General features: G+C 27.3%; 1 protein-coding gene and 1 long non-coding RNA gene across 2 annotated transcripts; one reads left to right on the top strand and one right to left on the bottom strand.

Annotated features, from left to right (window-relative positions):
• Nucleotides 1-1,361: 1,361 nt before the first annotated feature.
• Nucleotides 1,362-20,653, bottom strand: LOC132952936 (uncharacterized). Its single transcript, XR_009665537.1, has 6 exons — nucleotides 20,267-20,653; nucleotides 16,336-16,573; nucleotides 14,495-14,578; nucleotides 10,577-10,691; nucleotides 9,389-9,551; nucleotides 1,362-5,245 (listed from the first exon to the last, which is right to left on the bottom strand). It is a non-coding gene; the product is annotated as an uncharacterized LOC132952936 (long non-coding RNA).
• LOC132952496 (uncharacterized) lies at nucleotides 6,190-8,620 on the top strand. Its single transcript, XM_061024799.1, has 4 exons — nucleotides 6,190-6,359; nucleotides 6,474-6,557; nucleotides 6,659-6,751; nucleotides 7,185-8,620. The coding sequence occupies exons 1-4, from the start codon at nucleotides 6,315-6,317 to the stop codon at nucleotides 8,028-8,030; spliced, it is 1,068 nt and encodes a 355-aa protein (XP_060880782.1). The 5' UTR covers nucleotides 6,190-6,314; the 3' UTR covers nucleotides 8,031-8,620.
• Nucleotides 20,654-20,791: the final 138 nt, after the last annotated feature.

Genomic DNA, 20,791 nt, shown 5'->3' with positions numbered 1-20,791 from the left:
TAAATTATCTATTATAATTTATGAGTTAATAGTTATATAATATATTATAATTTATAACTTAATATGGGTAATCGGGCAAAGTTAAAAGTTTAATTCACAAATGTTCTCGTCAAGTGACAATGAATGAAGGAAACAAAAAAAGTTACAAAAAACATTTGCAATTATTGCAATTGGGGAACTGTTTTAATGCAACTCGTCAAAAAAAGCACATTAGAAGTTGTGTTAAGTGTCCTATGGCTGTAAAAAGCAACATTTTACAAATGAAAAAATCTTCTCATGGTAAGTTACATATTTATATACTTAAATATTAAATTATTATTTAATGCATATTTTGAACTATGAATATAATTTATTATATTATCAATTAAAATAATTATATGATATCCATTATTCACATCATACATCCATAGGTACCTTCTAACCTACCTCTGATTACTATGGAAAAAATTACTGCCTACAGTCTATACCATAATTAATAATATTTTAATACAAATTACAAAATATTAGTGTACTAAATGATGGATAAATAGAATTTAATTTTGTGATTTTAAGGATTAAAAATTAATGTCATAGGTTTAATGTCATAAATGATTTACTTGTAAATGATCCAACTCCAGATGTAGAAAATTTTGATCATGAATTAACAGAAATACAAGAAAAAAACTCAATTAGTGATTTGGAAATAGAAACAGATTCAATTGATTCAAACGATGAAGGATCAAGATCTGGTATAGATAGTTTTTTTAATGAGGTATCATCCGAATTAAAAATAAAATTTTAAATCTCAAAAATATTAACTTTTAGTTTTATACCTATTTTATTATATATTTTGATTTATATCTAATATACTATAGGTTTTATTTTAATTTTATATTTATTATTTTAATTTTTAAATCATACACAGTTGCCAAAGAGAGGTTTATTTTTGTTAATATTTTTAAAGTTTTATAATTATTATTTATTATTTATAAATATAATACCAATTATTATATTTCATGAATTTGTTTTTTATTTGAACTCAAAAAACCATACTTTAAGTGATATACTGATATTGATATATCATAATCATTATATCAATATATTCATATTTCATATACATTACATTATAATAAATGTATATATATTTTAATATTTTATATCTTATATGTTATATACTCATATGTATACATTAAGATTCATATTGTATAGCCATATAGGTATATTATACTTATACACAAAGGCAATAAATATCTACCTTACTAAGTAAAAATTAACTGTATTTCTTACTACAATTAAAAAAAAAAATATTTTATTTAATTTTTCATTAAAATGAAATATTTCACAAAAATAAATTTCATGAATTTTTAGAACCCTACGTGTAAACAATTTGAAGCACATAAAAGCGATCAACGAGTCTCTATTGATGATTTATCAGCATCTAAGCCCAGCCCACCTTCATATTATTCTCTATGCAAAAAGTAAATTTAAGACAAATTTGTAAATCAATGCACAGTCTCTCTATTGTACTAATATTTGTGATTTCATTAATTTTCGGTATTTTGTATTATTAGATTGGGAAAACATAAGACAATATAATTTACACAAGACTGTGGCTAACCCAATCATACTTTGATAAAACTATATGATATAAGAACCTTCTCTATTTCCTAAACTTACTGAGGCAACCTTGAGGCATTTCCTTTTAGGAAATTAATCAAATCCTCAAACATAACTCTTGATTCAAGAGTTTGTAACTAATACAATATATGTTATGATATTTATGGACGACACTTGCACCATGGCCCCTCGATATAGTAATGTGGCGACCCGGCACATCTCTTTTAGATAAATGATTAATTACTTAATCAAGTCTTCCAATTTACTAAACATTTATATTTTGTAGATAATTTGAAGAAAAATTTAAAATTGAAGAGAGACTGTGTGAATTAACAAAATTGTTGGTATGAAATGTTTATTTGAACACCTGTTATAATGTATTATATTGAACTTAAGTTAATTTTTTATAATGTACTATAGTAAACATTTGAACATTTATTGCAATATACGTATATTATACCTACATAGATTTCAAGTATGATTTTTTTTAGTTTTTTTTTTGAAAGTTACCTACCTACTACAATACAAGACATTTTATTTTTATATTTTGAAGCAATATATGTTGTGGATTATTTAGATCTATATAAACTAAATTTCAGACCCATAGTTTAGTATTTAAAGTTTGTATGATCAAAGTCGTGGAACCAAATTTTATCCGACTCTACTAGAATGTTGTAGTTATATTAAACTCTAATACGTATGTGGAATAACAGTACCTAACCTTCTATGATAATTTGTTATGAATATAATATTTTAAGTAATAGCTCAAATTTAGCACTTATACGGTACTTAATACATTTTCCTAATATTTTAACAGAAATTATGGAGCTAAAAATATAGAAATACCTATATTATGTCGCGGTCCATAGTTCATAGTTTTGTTTCATTTATAATAATAATAATGCTTTTTAATATACTTTTTCATGAATTAATATTTATTACAGTTGGCTTTTATGATTTGTTTGAACTATTAGTACGTATTTTTTTTGGAAGATCCCTATTATTACAACACCGTTACCAATATGCGTTTTTTTTTTGGGTTAGTTAATATAATTGCATGTTTTCATGATTTCTTCGTATTTAAGCTTATTTTCTTAAAATGTTTTTATATTTTCGGTTCATCCGTTACCTACCTACATACCTACCTACCAAGTGTGTAAATAAAGAATTTTTTTTGTAAACCAATTTGTATTATAATTTATTAATTTAAAAAAATTTTAATAAAAACGTATTTTTTTGAATTTTAAGTGCATATTTTTTAATATTTCAGTGCATATATTTGCCTGTTTTTAGTGCATACATGCAGGCAAATATTTAACACTTTTTCATTGCATTAAATTCACAGCCCTGCTAATTACTTTTACTTCCAATCATAATACCTACCACAGTTAATGTTAAAATTTAACAAGAGCAAATGTGTCCAACGTTCTATGTGCCAAAAAAATGAAAAATTGTTTTATGTCTGATTTATGTTCTATGTGCCAAAGGCAATAATCCTGTATGGGTTCCAAGTGCCAATTCGATTTATTACTAGTTTAAAATTGCGTTCATAGATGGCGTCCGTTCCATGTGGTATGCCTATTGTCACATGTGCGTTCTATGTGCCTTGTGCCATAATATGTTCTATGTGCCCATAAATTTCAATTAGATTTGTTAATTTATTATGTCTATTATTTGTTATATTCTGAAGTGAAGGAAATATGTTTATTTTACGTTCTAAAATGTATCAAGTCGATATAAAGTTTAATCAAGAGTTTTTTTTAAATTTTTATTCAGTTTGTTATTTTATTTATCAATATGTAATACTTAAAAAGATAATGTTTCTTAAATTTTCAATGACCTAATGAAGAAAATATGTTTATTTTACGTTAAAGTCGTAATTTTGTTATATTAATATAATAAAGAATAATTCTCTGTTATTTCCAATAAAATATTGTTACTTGGAACAATAATCACACCATTTGGCACTTAGAGTTTTAATATTATATGATTTGGCACTTGGAACTGTCATTAGCAAATGTTTAATTTTAACTAATATTAAATGATAATTATAATAATTGAACTTAACTAGGCTATAAATGTTATGTTAATATATAACATATATTTTTACACAATATTATAATATATTATATTGAATGTTGTATTGTTTTTTGTGTTTCCTGAACATTTTGGTTTTTGGCACATAGAACGTTTGACACATTCGCTCTTCAAATGTCAAACTGTCAACAATCAACTGCTTCTTCAACTTGATAGCACTAAGAGGATGTCAGATTTTTAGCGCACTATTTATTTCTCTCTCTGACCCAATCATTTTAGTGTTTTCTTAATCGTACATTTGGTATGCTACACGTGGGTCAAAGATGGAAAACAAATAGTGCGCTGACATCCCAACCGGCAACCAGTTTACACGAGTGAGCTGGGTATGGCTCCATCATATCGTGGTCTTATCAGCGGTCTTCGAGGGGAACAATAAATTGAGGCCAAATAAAGTATACTTATATCGAGTACCGACCATCGACTATCAATATAAAGGAGCCTCAATTGCTTTCCCCTGTGGACTATCCATATCTTTATTATCTATGGGCTTCATCCATAACAAGGATTAAGGTGTCAGCAAATCAAAGGATCAACTTGATAATCAAACACTTAAGTTTGCAGGTTGCAACTCAGGATCTTTTTATTCAAAGTGTCCTAATGAGTCATAAGAAGGTTAGTTAGGTAAACCTATGGTTAGTTGAAGCCATAGAGTCAATAGGGCCTTTGCAATTCAAGATCTTTTCCTACGTATTCGGCATTGTTAACATAACTATTCTACCTTTACACTTTTTCTTCCCCCGTCTCTCACAGCTATATACAGGTTCAGCCACTCTCATTCCACACCTCCATATGATCGGTATTCTGTCTATCCATCTCTTCTTCAGTCTTCTCGCCCATCATTTCTCCGTTAAATTAACTTCTATAGCCACTCTCACTATCTCTTATCATACAGTGACCGAACCACCTAAACCTATTCTCTCTTGTTCTCACTACAATATGTACACTACCCTACACTACCCTTAATTAATTAATTTCTTATTCTATCTCCTTTGTACCTTAACACCTTACTTATTATTCTCATATCTGCTACTCTCATTCCACTTACCTACCCTAACTTTACATTTCTTTTTCAACTTTCCCTTTCATACACCAAACATTCTGAAATCCTGTTGACCCATTTCCTTATCTTCACCATATCACACACCTCCTAATTCCTATTCACTCAGTCTATAGTTACCTACAAGTCATCGTACTTGATTATCGGTGAAAATATTTAAAAAACATTGAGCGAATTCCCTACTCGAAAGAATTGCTTAAAAAAATATCATACCTCACCAATTTTCTAATTTTGAACACGACTTTATTGATAGCCCGAATAAGGTTATACCAGTATAGTTACAATACAAATATTGAAAATTTTCGGGCAATACATCCCCTGATCAATTAACTATAATAAAAAAAACCTACTGAGAAATAAGAAAATACATACCCCGTGACGGAATCAAAATCTGCTACGAAACTTAGTCTTTGAAACACTGAAACGTTCACACATTTCAATCTGCTTATGATATATTATTCCCAGTTTGAAAATGTTCACTGACGAAAACCATTTCTGAAATAACACACATCTTATGCAGTAAAATGTTCTACAATATTCTAATGACCTATGCGTTACAGTCTACAGATATTATATAAACCTACCAATAAATACCTAATATTAATTTTTATTACACAGAGTTTGTATTTTTAAATGTTGTATTCAAGGATTTATTAGTTTTATTTTTATACCTAACAAAAATTACATTTATTCACAAGTCAGTTATCAACTAGAACTCGACTACGAGTAAGACAGCGTTTGGATTGTTCGGACTGGCGTATAATTTATTATTATTATACATTGCGCCTTTGGTAGGCAGTAGTAAACGTATATGAGGGACCTCAATGCAAAACGTACTTTTTCCATTTTTAAGAAAATTGAGTTATACATCGATTCTTATGATAAATTATATGGGGATTCGAATGGTCACATTATTATAAGCCAAAACGAACTTTTTCCTTTAGTAAACGATGATAGAAAAACTGCGTTTTCTGCAAAACGTTCCTTTTCAAAGATATCCTTCAATACAAAACAATTTTTTTCCATTTTACTTCAAAATATACCTTTTCCAATGTTAATAGTGTACTATACATAGAATTTCACTGCACAACTGACTATTTCCTTCATATTTTGTCAAAAAGGTCTATTTCCATAATGAAACAAAACGTTCCTTTTCCTACGCATTTGTATTGAGTCATTAAATGTTTTTTTCCCAAAACGGTTTTTTGATTTTTAATTATAATTTTAAGAAAATTAATTTTAATTTAAGTTAATTTAATTTAATTGCTAATAATTATATTTATGCCATGCGTTTATTTAAAATTCTGTGTATTTCAAATTTTCATAAAATATATCAATCACGTTACTAACTTCATTACAATGTGAGATATGTTACCATTTCCCTCCAAAATTGTATTACTGATTAGAAATTTGATCGACTTGTGTCATTCCTCATTAATCATTATAGTTACTATAGTTAGAAGTTACTAGTTAATAGTTAGTTTATAATTCTCTTTTTAATATTTAAAATAATTGCTTTGTTATATTTTATTATATTTACCTCATTACCTGTATTAGTCATACAATGAAAAGATTACGAATAAACAAAATGCTTAAAGCAGCAACAGCAGTAAGTAAACAATTTTATATTTTTTTATAATTTAAATTTATTAAGTAAGTATTCTACATAATACTTAAAAAATGTATGATTTACTTAATGCTGTTTAATTTATTATTATTTCAGGCATTTGAACCTAAACGTTTAACATATGGTGGTAACATGGAAAATTCAAATACTATGTCTATAGCAAATAATGATTATCTGCAAGTAATAATAATATTGTTCATATTATATTTTAATATTTATAGGCATGTTATAATATGATATGATATTATGTATAATATTGTTATAATGTGTTATAAAATCAGGATAAAGTACAAACTTGGCTTGAAACTAATAATAATTGTATTACTGTGGACAATACCTTGGAAAATATGGAACAATTAGACTGTCAGATTTATGTAAGTTGATGTTAATCATTTAAACTAATTATTGTTATAGAACCTATGTACTTTTGAAATTTTAATTTCAACATATCATTAAAATACCAAAACAATATATTAGGTACCACAGATAGTAGGTACTTAATAAATAAACATGTAAGATGAAAAATTTAAAAATAACCTACAGAATACCTACTTAATAATACCTAGTTGTAATTATTATAACTAATAATGCACCTACTTTTAAATGAATAATCTAGATTAATTTAGGAAAACAAGGTAATTTGTTTTCTTTTTTTTTAATAAGATATAATGGTATGTTTCTCTATTTGAAGCATTTTTTGGTAGGTACTAGTAGTTTTTTTCTCATCATATAATATTATTTTATAGTTTTTTTGTTTACATAATATTATAAATAAAACAACTTTTTTATATAAATTTGTATTTTTAGAATGATTCAGATAACTATTTTGATCCCAATACTATTGAATTCTTGATTGATGATGATAACATCAATGATTCAAATGCAATTTTAAATACAGAGATTCCATCTGAGATAGTTAATCATACAGAATCAAACATAATTCAACCACCAATAATAATTGTTGTTCCACAACTTGAAGTTGCTAATGCATCAACAGATAACATGGAAGAATTAATTTTAGATCCTGAATATTCAGAAAATATTGAAGTTGTAAATGGGGGAAGAAAAAGGCAAAAAATAAACAAAAGAAAAATTGATCAATACAACAGAAATATAATTAAACCTGGGTTAGTGATTAATTGTATTCATAAAGATAAACCATTTTGTAAAGTATCTGAGATTGATCCTCAATGTTTAAACATTTTTAAAGAAAACCTACGGTCTTTAAAATCTAAAATAGATCAGGATAAATTCATAATAGCAATGATGACTGTACAAAAACCTTTAAAAACAGATAGAAGAAAAATAAATGAAACCAAAAATAATTTAACAGACCGAAACACAATAAAATATTTTATTCCAACCAAAGAAGGGAAAATTCCTGTGTGTGCTGCAGTATTCAGTTCAATAACCTCTATATCCCGTAAACGTTTGAATATAATTGCTAAAAATTTCCAACTTGACTTATGTAGCCCAAAAGAGAAACGTGGAGGTAAACATGAGAATCCAATAGATCAAAAAGTAACAGAGTCTATAATTGAACATATTACACTATTCAAAGCTAAGAAAAATGTTTTTCCTATATCCAAGGAAAAAAGACTGTTGGTATTTCTCAGACATATGAAGGAGAACCAATTAGAGTTCCTGTATTAAAAAAAAATGGAAATTTGGAAAATATAGGATTAGTTGAAAAACTACCTAAAACTAGTCATGTAAAACCACAGAAAAGGGATGATGTAAAAAGACTGTTAAAGTATTTCAATATACCACCCGATGCTAAAGATTTTTATAGTGATATTTTAAATTATGAAGTCACTGAAACATCAGCTGAAGAAGATTGCCAAGAATATGAAGAAGATACACTTTAATAAATTACTACCTATGTTTAAATAACTAATTTCTAGTTGATAATTTATTATTTTATATTTTGATACTCAAAAATATAACTAAAATGTATTGTTATACTACATATTATATATTCTGTTATAATATGTTATTTATTATTATTATTATGTTGTTTGATATTTAACCAAGGTAGGTAAATAAATTATTATATAATAACTCATTTCTAGTCTATAAAAGTTATTTTATTTGACACTCTAAAATGTTAATAAAATGTATTGTTATACTATAATATTTTGTAGTTATAATATGTTATTTATTATTATTATTCTAATTTAGTTGTTTGATATTTTACCAAGGTAGGTAAATAAATGATTATATAAATAAAATTTTTGATACTAAAAAATGTTACTAAATATTAATGTATTAATGTATCATTATACTACTTCTTATATTTTATGTATTGTTATAAAATGTTATTATTTGTTATTATTTTATTATATGATATTTTTACCAAAGGCCGGTAAATAAAATAAAAGGGTAAATGAAGTTAAAAAATGTTGTATTATATTATTACCAACTCTTTAATATTATTTATAATTTAATTCTTTAATTTTTTTCAAATAAAAAATCAATTAAAATTTATTCCAAAATGTACTTTTTCCGGTAAAAGTCCATTTTATCAAAAATAATTAGTTTTTTTGCAAAATGGACTAAATTAATAGATTTTTTACAAAATGTTCGTTTTCCGGAAATAGTACGTTTTGTTTAAAATTGTTTATATTTTTTCCAATACGTACTTTTTCCATAATTAATGCAAAACATACTTATTCCGGAAAAAATCCATTTTGGAGAAAACGATATTTTTATATATTAAGAAAAGGCAATAAATAAATTAAACAGACAAGAAATGAATTTATAAACAAAATAAGAATATTTTTTAGAAGTTTTTAAAATACTCCGGGATGGTCTACGACAATTAAAAATACTCTAAACAGAAAACCTGCTCTACTGAAAAATTATAAAAATGGAAAAAGTACGTTTTGCATTGAGGCCCCTCAATTATATGCTTCTACGTTACTTAGTTAACAGATTTCCCGCCACAATAAATATTTAATTCAAGTCTAAAAAGTAAATGTAAGACCAAAATAATATAAAAACAAACTTACGCATAAACATCGACTCTTCCAGTGAAACCTAGCTGTACTGCAGCACACGCTGTCGTCGAAGAAACAGCTATCTTCATCCGTCTACATCTCGCTCCATCTCCATCTATCTCTACATCTCGCTAATTGAAACTTATCTAGTATACAATATTAGTATCTTTATGATCTGTAATATATAATGGTGTTCGATGAAAAAGATTGAAATAAGATAAAAATACATATTTTTTTGGTTTTGAATATGAAACCTGTGAGATGATCGATATGAATTTTGTGAGAAATCTAGAGGTACTAAAAAACTGAGACGAGTGTGTTGAATGAAATAAATTAAAAAATTGATCAACACAACAATCGCTTAAAAATTAATTTAATTCAAATAATGAGACGAACCTTATTAGATCATTTAAATTTTCCAAAACAAGCCCCCAGTTGTTGGTCGCATGCCAATTTTAACCATATACTAGACCACAAGTTTATAGACATTCTATAATGCATTCTGCTGCCGGTGTCCCTAGACACTGTTGGGGAAATTATATTTCTTTAGTAATTAAATTACGATACGAATTATAAGTTACGTAGGTACTTGTCTAATACTCGACTACCAGAATTTAAATTAAAGAATGTGATATACCTAGGTAACATATCGATTGATTCTAAAACAGAACTTAACCTAGGTACAAATAATATCACAATATCAGATAGTGAAATGTGAAAATTTGAAGAAAATTTCCTATAGGTATATCCCGTAAAACCCCCAAAATAAAACGTACGTTTGAGGTGTTCTCTTAAAACCCAAATATTTAATGCCCGTATCCCGTATGCATAGAAAATGTATGTTTCACATTTAACGAAAACTAAAACTATCGTGACGGAACTGAATTACGAAGAACGTATAAAACAAAAATAATCGTCACCAAGTGATAGGTATAATCTGCTATGTACTTACAAATCATATTAAATAACATTAATCATTATGTATTTTCTTATTTTGTTAGGTAGGTATAAAAACCTACCTTCCTACTTATAAAAGCATTACCTAATCATTGATTTAAAATATAAAAAATTATTCTACTGTAACAATAAATTAACAGTTGTAGGCAAAGTATTATAATTTAAGGTATTTTTCATAATATCCTAATTTTTGTACACCTATAACAACTGGATTAGTAGAAAGAGTAGAAGGACAAGACTTACGTAATTATTTATTCTTCCGGCGAAACGCGTTCCCTTCGAGTGTATAATATTGTCTAGTGTCAGAGCTGTGGAAAATGCAGGGCGCGTCTTCATATCTCCAATCCAAAAGTTCAGTCTGGAAGTATTGGGATTAATGACATTTATAAAAATAGGCACCTAGTTTAATAACCAGAATGGAACGAAATATGTGAGTACGTATTGGAATCGCTGTTCGTCTCAGACGATTGTCATTTGCCATAGATTATTTATAATTATAACCTCACCGTCCTAATCATAGAAAATATATATATGGTCCTAACCGATGGATGATGGATATTTTTACATTATCTTCAAAAAAATATTTATTTGTTTCTACTAGACGCAAATGCGGTAAATTGAATTCAAATTTATAATATAGATAACGGTTTTTTTACTTGGTAACCATTTATTTATTGTTTGGGTTATAAACAAATTCTAATTGATATAAAATAGTAATTATATAAAAATAGTTTTATTGATCCCAATATTTAAAAATAATAAAAAAATTTTAAGAAATACCTATTAATTAATATGTATTACCTAAATAACAAAATAACTAAATAAATTCGTGTTTTTTTTAACGTCCCCCCCCCCCTTACGAAATTGTGTCACTCCTCCTTAGAGTGGTGCGCCCCTTAGATTAAGAGCCCTTGAAATAGTGCATGTTAAAAAATCAGCCATATCCTCCCCCCCCTCCCCTTGACAAAATCATTTGACTCATTTATCTACTTTACGAATTAAGAACGATACATTGAACGTACAAAACTGTACCTACCTACATAATAGTTATCAACCTATTAACCCATCAATAATATTATATTAGATTCTGAGCGAAGCGATGAATGTATTGATTCTACAATGATGTGTGTTTTTTTTTTTATTTTTTATTTTTTTTTTTTTATTTTTTTTTATTTTTTTTTTTATTTTTGTGTCTGTCATCACCTTTTTAGGACAGTAAAAGTGCTTGGATTTTCTTCAATAGTAACTTTTCTGATAGGAAAGTGAATCTAGTTGGTACTTTGGGGGGTCAAAAGTAAAAATTTCCCAGTAGTTTTCACAAGCGACGTGAAAAACAAAAGAAAAATTAAGGAAAAACGGGAATTTTTACGCAAAATCTGTTTTTGAGAAAATCGATTTTGGTTTTTGGTGTAACTCTAAAACAAATGACCGTAGGGACATGAAATTTTGACTGAATGTTTATATTAGCATTTTCTATACACCATAAAATTTTCCAAATATTTTGACTCTTTTTGAGCTGTTTACAGCCATTGTCAGTTTTCAATTTTTTTAGTTTTTTTTTCTTTAATTATCAATAAAATTTTATCTATTGAGTAAAAAAGCTTGAAAATTTAATAGAAGGCTCCTAGTTTATTGTTTCAAAGGCAGATGAAAAAAATTAAAAATCCTTAGTCACAGTTTTTAATTATAAGCATTTAAAGTTCAAATTTTGAAAAAATACGGAAAAATCACGAAAAATAGCAAATTATTTTGATGAGAATTCATAAAAATTTTTCTTTTTAAATCTAAGATTTGAAAATGTAATATAAGATTACTCATAAGTTTGTCTACCTTTATCAAAAAAAAAATGTCTAGAAGAAACTTAAATTAAATTTTTATGAGCGTCTGAAATTTATATTTTTACAACATTTGATATTTACTCGATTTCTCATGTAACAATTTTTTTATTTTATTGTAATTAAAAAACGAATGACTGTAGATACTTGAAAATTTCACTGAATGTTTATATTAGCATTTTCTATACACCATAAAATGTTGAAAATATTTTGACTCTTTTTGAGCTGTTTACGGACATTGTCAGTTTTCAATTTTTTTAGTTTTTTTTTTCTATAAATATCAATAAATTTTTATTTGTTGGGTAAAAAAGCGTGAAAATTTAATATTAGACTCCTGATATATCGTTTTAATAGCAGTTGAAAAATATTAAAAATACATTTGCACAATTTTTTTTTATAAGCATTTAAAGTTCAAATTTTGACAACGTTTATCAAATTTATAATTTATTAATTATTTTGTGGTTAAAAATTTATAAAATGTTTAACTTTTATGGCTAAGGATTGAAAATTTAAAACAAGGCTCCACGTTAATAGGTTATATATAAATTACTTTATTCACAATAATATCATCAAATATACTTGGTAATATCATAGGGTGACTGACCGTTTTCGCTCAGAATCGTTTTTCTTATACAATGATATTATATCATTGAATTCAAATTTAACACCATCCATTACAGTGACCCACTTGTAACCTACTGTACAGCAGAGCGACATCCACTTATCCACCTTTTTTTTTTTTGTGTACACTAATCGATTGGTATATACAAAATAACGTTAAGTTATAAATAGGACGTGGATTTAAATGCATTAAAAATAAGAAAAATGCCTTAAAAATACGATTTAATGCACTTATATTACAAAGCTTAATAAAATGGCCAGAAAAATTAAAAGTCCAATTTAAACGAATATAAAATAGAATTTAGATAAGTGTATAGGTAGTGTATTCGTTATATTTTGAGTTTCATTATAGCACATCAGTCGATCAGATGCTATTTAATATTTTAAAATAAAAAAATTCGACGGTAATTCCATATTGGCAAGTGTTGTTTTCTATAACTGAAGACTGAAGTTATAGTATCGAACATAATGGGTACTTAAAAAAATAGAAATATAAGAAAAAAAATTACCTTTATTTAATTGTATTTAATTTTTTTCTAATAAGTTTTTTATAAATTGACTTTATCCCATATAAATGTTCTAATTTCATTTTTCAATTCGTTGATAATATATGAAACGAATTCTTTGCTTGGAAAGCAATGTTTTAGAAAATTCAGAAAATGCAGTTTATATTTAAATATTATAAATAATAATTTCTGATGCATTGAACACTTAATATAAACAATTTTTCACACACGCGTCATGGTATGAAAATAAAAAAAATATTTATAATTCATATTTATACCGATTTTCTACCGAAAAAAATAAATTACTTTAATCTCAATATTATTTATTAGTTAACGATATCTTTGCTCAGAATCGTTTTTCGTTTGTTCGTTTTGTATTTTAATAATTTATACGTGGATATATTATTATTACTAATAATTATAGTAGTTGTGTTTGTTTTATTTCATTAATTTATTGAGTACCTACTATATCTATAAATTATATATTAATTAATAATTTTTAAAACATTGTGTTCAAAAAAATAAAAATAAAATGTGATTTTAATTAGAGTCTTGTAATGTACCTACCTATATTTAAAAAATAAATAAATATGATAATAACTGTTGAACTTTTAGGGACATAATAGGTAACACATTCGTGTATGTAGTATTACACTATTTATATAGGTATATTTATATACCTATACGAGTATATGAGTAGGTATATTATTCATAAGTGCGCACACGTCAGGATAGGCAGTTGACCATTCCGTGAATATACTTTTATGTGTACATCCCTAATCCCTATGATATAGAATATAGATATTAGGTGAACAATAGAAGTTAAGTATGTGACACTAAATTAATAGTTACCTATAACTTATAACGTTGTATTTGTAAAAAAAATTACCAGTTATTAATTAAAATTGTATCTTATGACTATTATCAGTTATAAGTCATAACATATATTTCTATAAATTAAACCAAAATATTTATATATTTATATTAAGTGTATGCACCTATTAATTATAATTATTCTACATACAGGGACTAGAAAAACGACGACGGCGTCTATATCTCGCGTATTTTTATACATTTCTAGTCCGGAACTAAAATATGCGCCTAAAACACTTGGATAGCACATTTTTCGTGACATTAAATATTTGTTATAAGTCTTAAAAGTAAATTTAAGCCCCAAAAGAATATAAAAACAAACTTACTTTAATTATCGACTCCTTCGGCGGAATCCGTGACGTGTGTGAACTGCGACGCCCATGAGGAAACGCTCCAGAATACAGCCAGAACTTAGAATATTGTGATTTATGAAAAATAAAATTATACGAAACGCAGTAAGTTTTTTGCTCATATCTTCTTTGCTTATTGAAATTTTAGAATTTTTAATCGACTGTGTCTTCTGCAATGACTTTGAGATTTGCCATAGATTAAATAAATAAATGATAGATATTATACTAGGTACGTCAATATGATGAATCCATGGATATAATATAATGCAACTTTTTATATCAAAGAGTTCTATGTTAAGGTCCAATTTGTTCATTGAAATTTGATATGACAATAAACCAAAATAGTTTATAATTTTGAATTTGAATTATAATAATATGATATAGGTATTATTTAAATTATTATTTTCGTTTATCAATTTAATTAAACGTAATAGTAAATTCATCAAATACTATAATACCAACTATATTTTTACAATGATGTGTGTTTCTTTTTTTAATATTTTTATTTATTTTTACTTGTGGTCTGTGTAAACGATAAGTATTCGTAATAAAGATTCAATTTTCATATATAATATTATATTATAGGCACTCAGTATGTTATCATATGTTTATTTTTAGTTTAATTTAATTGTAGGTATTTAGTAAATAATAATAGGTATACGAAATTGTGTTTTCGAATAACAATTTATTGTTTGTTTTAATACCTACACCCTAATAGGGAACTACAATTTTGTAAATGATGTACAAATGTATTTTTGGTGTTTAAAGGCTGCTGTAAGATCAATTTATGAGAATCCTTGCATTAAATTGTTAGGATTATTTGATATGAATAATTATTTTATTACATATAGGTTTACTACATATTGGTAAGTCGATCAGAAACTATATTTACACTGAATGTTAATAGTAAAAAGCTATTAAAATATCTATTATTTGTATTTATTTGTTAATAATAATTAAGACTTATAAATATTAGCAGTAATCTTGTTCCTTTCACAAAATTTTTTTTAATTATTTTTAATTTAATTTACATTTATCCCAAAGTGATAGGTAAGTACCTTATTGTTTAATCAAATTATTTACTCGATTATTAACTAAAAAAATATCTATGAAGTATAAACATTCGCATTTCCATTAACTATAAATTCATAATTGTATGAGCTATACATGTTACATATATTTTTCGAAAAAACTATTTAATAAAACAAGAATAATTCCTATTTGATGTCACACGGGTTGATCTAGCAACTGACTGCTACGACAACTGTGCAATTTTTTTAAGCATAATACGTTTTGAAAACGTCCAGAAAAGAGTTTGTTTTAAGACTGTCTGTCTTGATAACAACTAATTTAATTTAGAGTGTATTGTTATATTATATTATAATGAAATTAATAATTATAGTAAAATATATAATTGTAAGACATTTAATACCTATATACATAGCCATCTAGATTCTAGGGTATAAACTACACTAAAAAAGGTGTAAGTATGCTAATAAAATATATGAGGTATATAATATATTTATGTATATAAAAATATAAAATATAAAGATTAATAACATTATATTGTTTTAAATACTTCACGCAAACCTAAGGTGATACCCGGCGTATAGTATAACATGCAAAAAGGTGCGTATTAAACTTGGCGTGGTGAAACGAAGACGGTCTCGCGTATTTTATACATTGCGCTATTGGGATTAATACTTATAAATGCTTCTACGTCACGTAGTTAACAGATTGTCCGTGGCAATAAATATTTAATATAAGTCTAAAACGTAAATGTAAAATAGTAGGTAATAATATGAAAACAAACTTACCCGTAAACATCTACTCTTCCGGTGAAACGTAGCTAGAGTGCCGCCATCGCCGAAGAAACAGCTATCTTCATCCATCTTTATCTAATCATCTCACTCCGATGAGCTTGAAACTTGAAAGTATCGAAATATTTTATGAAAATAACCTGATCAAACGAAATTTGCGAGTTTGTGTTACAACTTATCCGGTTTAACGAACTGTCCGTTTATACCTATTTGTGGCCTATTATTTTTTTGTTCACTGAAATCAAAATATACAATATATTATATTCATAATACAATAGTATTGCTGAAATTATTAGAATTGTTAACCGTCGCCGACGAATTTCGACAATTGACGATTGCCATAGATATCATAAAATATATTATTTACTATGATAAATCCAAAGAATTTATATATTATTATATAAGTACTCAGTATACCTATACGGTATATTTATAAATCGTATGTTTTTTTACAGAAATCTTTGTGATCTGCAATGCACCTATTCTGGTTTTCTATTTCAATTATAGTTCACATGCCAAATTTAACTATACAATAACTGGTCCGCAAGTTTATAGAATAGATATTCGAATACATTCTCCCGCCAGTGCCAATAGACAAAGTGTTTGAGAAGTTATATTTTTTTGGTACCTAATTAATTTACAATATGAATTATTATAAGTTACCTATGTAGGTACTTGTCCAAAATTCGACTACCTGCAAATCATTGGTTTTATGGTATAGCCTTACGAAGTTCACGATTTTCGGTGTTTTACGCACCCGTACAACGCTTAAAGTTTACCGAGCTTAAGTATTACAAATTAATTTTTTTTTTAATCTTGGTAAATCAACGTTTTAAAATTGATGATGCAAAAATAATTCTGACACCCACCCATGGTGGTTTTACATAACAAGTCGAGGGATGTTTTTGATTTTAATTGTTCGAGCAAAATATTATTCGTGGGTAATTGAAACGTCTAAAATATATTATCATATACAAATACGATAATAAACAAATAATAATAATTCAACTTAACCGGCTACGGTATTAATAATATTTAATAATATCAATATAAATATAGTATACAATATCCTAGGCTGACAAATCGTCTCCACTTAAAATCGTTTTTCGTATACTATGATATTATATCATTGAATTCAAATTTAACATTATCCATAACAGTCACCCACTTGTAACCTACTGTTCAGCAGAGACACTTCCAATTTTTTTTTTAGATTCTGGGGGAGCGATGTATATATCAATTTTACAATGATGTGTTTTTTTTTTTATTTTTTTTTTTGTGTCTGTCATCACCTTTTAGGACAGTAAAAGTGCTTGAATTTTCTTTAACAGTAACTTTTCTGATAGGAAAGTGAATCTAGTTGGTACTAAGGGGGGGTCAAAAGTAAAATTTTCAAATCCAAAAAGGGGTTGTATCGTTTCAATGGCCCCCCCCACTTTATTTTTTGGATAGCGCTGGGAGTTTTTCTGCACAAACGTCGGGACCTGGTGCACATTTCTGCACAAACGATGCACAAACGTTTGGCACATTCAAAAATCCAAATATTCAATGTGGGGAGGCTACCGTTTCAATACCGTTTCATTTTGTTTTAGGGATAGAGCTTTCAGTTTTTGTGCACAAACGATTGGACTTGGTGCACATTTCTGCACAAACGATGCACAAACGTTTGGCGTAGTCAGAAGTTAAAATTTCGAAAGTGGGGGGGGGGGGGGCATTGAAATGAACCTGCGCAGCTCGATGATTTTTAAAATTATATTAATTAGAAAAACGAAATGTTATGTATCCAACAGCTGCATGAGACATACAATACATGAGACACTCTTTATGGCTGATGGCTGTACACGTGTTACAATTTAATGAATATATTAAAGAAGGTAGTCACTATGTATCTACATTTTTATTATATAATGTTTTGTCATAAGTACAATTTCCGCGTGTGTATAGAAGTGGATTGATATGAAGGTGAGACGGCGGGATTGCTGAAAGTTGCGAGCGTCCTTCGGAATACAATTTGTATACGGTGTCATTAACAATAAAATATTATATATATATATACGCGTCTGATATGTAACAGTCAATACAAATTGTGAGTATATATATATGTAGACATGTAGTATGTATACGATATACCTACTCAAGTGTACAAAAAAATCTGTGTATAATATGACGTATTTTATATTCGTATAAATATATATATACCTAATGTATATCTATTATTGCAGACTATGTGTGTATAATGTATATAGGTAGTAGGTACAGTCTGTCTACTGTAATACTGTATAGTATAACAATAATCGTCACTGCAAAAAAAAAAATGTCGGCAAATTTGCTTGTATTGTATACAATATGTTTAGGTTCAGATTGTAAATATTCTTTTAATAATAAAAAAATTCTGCTGCTATTATACTATATATTTATATTATATACGTATAAGCTTTATGACTACGAGTACATTGTAATTTGCAGGTACATCTATACATTTCCTATAGCTACAGTTTACAGGTATACAGTAATAAAGAAATCATCATTCATTGCCAGCGCCCATTTGAAATCCGATTTTATATCATAATACCTAATATAAAATATTATATTATTATTATTATTATTATTTGCAGCTGCCCGGAAGTCAATTCGCATTTAAATGCTATATTGTGTAATATAATGTACAGGTGCATGTACAGGCACACCGGATGGACCAAAGAATATAGCCAAAGAAACTCAAATTTACGATTTTATTTCGTATAATATATTTTGTCGAATGGGATAAACAATATAATATTTTATGGATAGGTTATAATACATTATATAGTTATAACCTCAAATATGTAATACATTTCATTTTAAATAGGGACATTACTGGTATATTATTATTTATTACCTATATAATTTTTAGTTGAATATGAAATATAATTGCAATACCTAGTTAATTGTAAAAGTCAGGGGTTTTTAACTGGTGTTCTTTATAGGGGGGGGGGGGGGTGGTCCGTAAATGGATACATTTTTTTTTTATTTCTACTATATTATATCGGTCATCGATTCATCGGTGGTCCACATAGTAGATTTTATTATACATTTTATTGATGTGTGTACAGTGTACCTGCATATTTAATTTCATTAAAAAGTGTGTAAGTAGGTAATTTCTACGACTTGGGTATGATTAGGTATAGACGTATAGTTGTTATAATAACAATTTTTCAAATACACCTTAAAATATTAAATATAATAGGTAATCAAAATATCAATAATGATTTTTTTTTTGCGGGGAGGGTTTGTGGCTATATTATATTTTTATGTTGTAAAGTGATCCATAATGTAGAAAAGATTGAGAGCCCCTGGTTTAAATGTATAGTAATGCATATTATTTTAGTTATAATTTACATTTTAGGAACTATAGTTGTTAGGTATATAATCTATATTCTGTTATTATAACATATTGTATATTATTATTATGTATTATTATGCATTATTTATGTAAGTGGTAAGTTCCACCTCCCATAATCAAGGTTATAAATGGAATTAAATTTACGGGGGGAGGGGGGTCCAAATTATCATTATATAGCTAGTACATACTGTACGTGCATAATTATTTACGTTAAAAATGTAATAACTCATTATTTTTACTTTTTTTAAAAATTATACCCACAACCAGCAAGAAACTCTCGAAAGTCTAATAAATCTTCAGTCAGTATGTACTTACCTACTGTAGGTATAGGTACTTTTTTTTTGTTAGTCTCATCCTTATGTAACCCATATGATTATCGATTTCAATAAATCTTCAAAAATCATAAAATAAATGTGTTAAAAGAATTTTTTGGTCACCGATAACATTTTTATGTTTATAATAATATAGTACTAACAAATTGTTCATGTTTTACGATTTGTACAAGATTATTTCAATAATTTCAATATAATATTATAATATACTTACCTTAGTTTCAGAAAAATCTAATTGCGTACTAATCTTTTCGGTGCCAAGTACAACTACGCCACTGCTCAAAAAATGGAAAACAATAACAAAATATATCGAAAACAAAAGAATAGTTGGTATTAATAATACCTGTACCCACTACCATTGATTATAAAAATAATAATATACTATAGGAATACGGCAGGATTAGCCGCCGCCATCATCCGGAGCTCACGGCATCTGGCGGACCCCGGCGACGGGTGGTGCCAACACGAGAAACGAAAATCTCGCGGCGATAATAATATGATAACGTCGCCGTCGCCGTCGCGTTCACTATCGCCGCCAGTCGACTATCGCTGTCGCTACAACATCACTGTCAGACTTCTAGTAGAGATACGGATACTACAACTACAACAACAACAACTTCTACTACTACTACTACTACTACTACTACTACTACTACTACAGACTACAACAACAGACGACGTGACCACGGGACCGTGCTTTTTTTCGGGGCGGCGTTTTCCTCTCCGCGCCCGCGGCCCT

This window comes from Metopolophium dirhodum, chromosome 9 (assembly GCF_019925205.1).
Source record: "Metopolophium dirhodum isolate CAU chromosome 9, ASM1992520v1, whole genome shotgun sequence".
Lineage (NCBI taxonomy): Eukaryota > Metazoa > Arthropoda > Insecta > Hemiptera > Aphididae > Metopolophium > Metopolophium dirhodum.
This window is presented reverse-complemented; position numbering and strand designations above follow the sequence as displayed.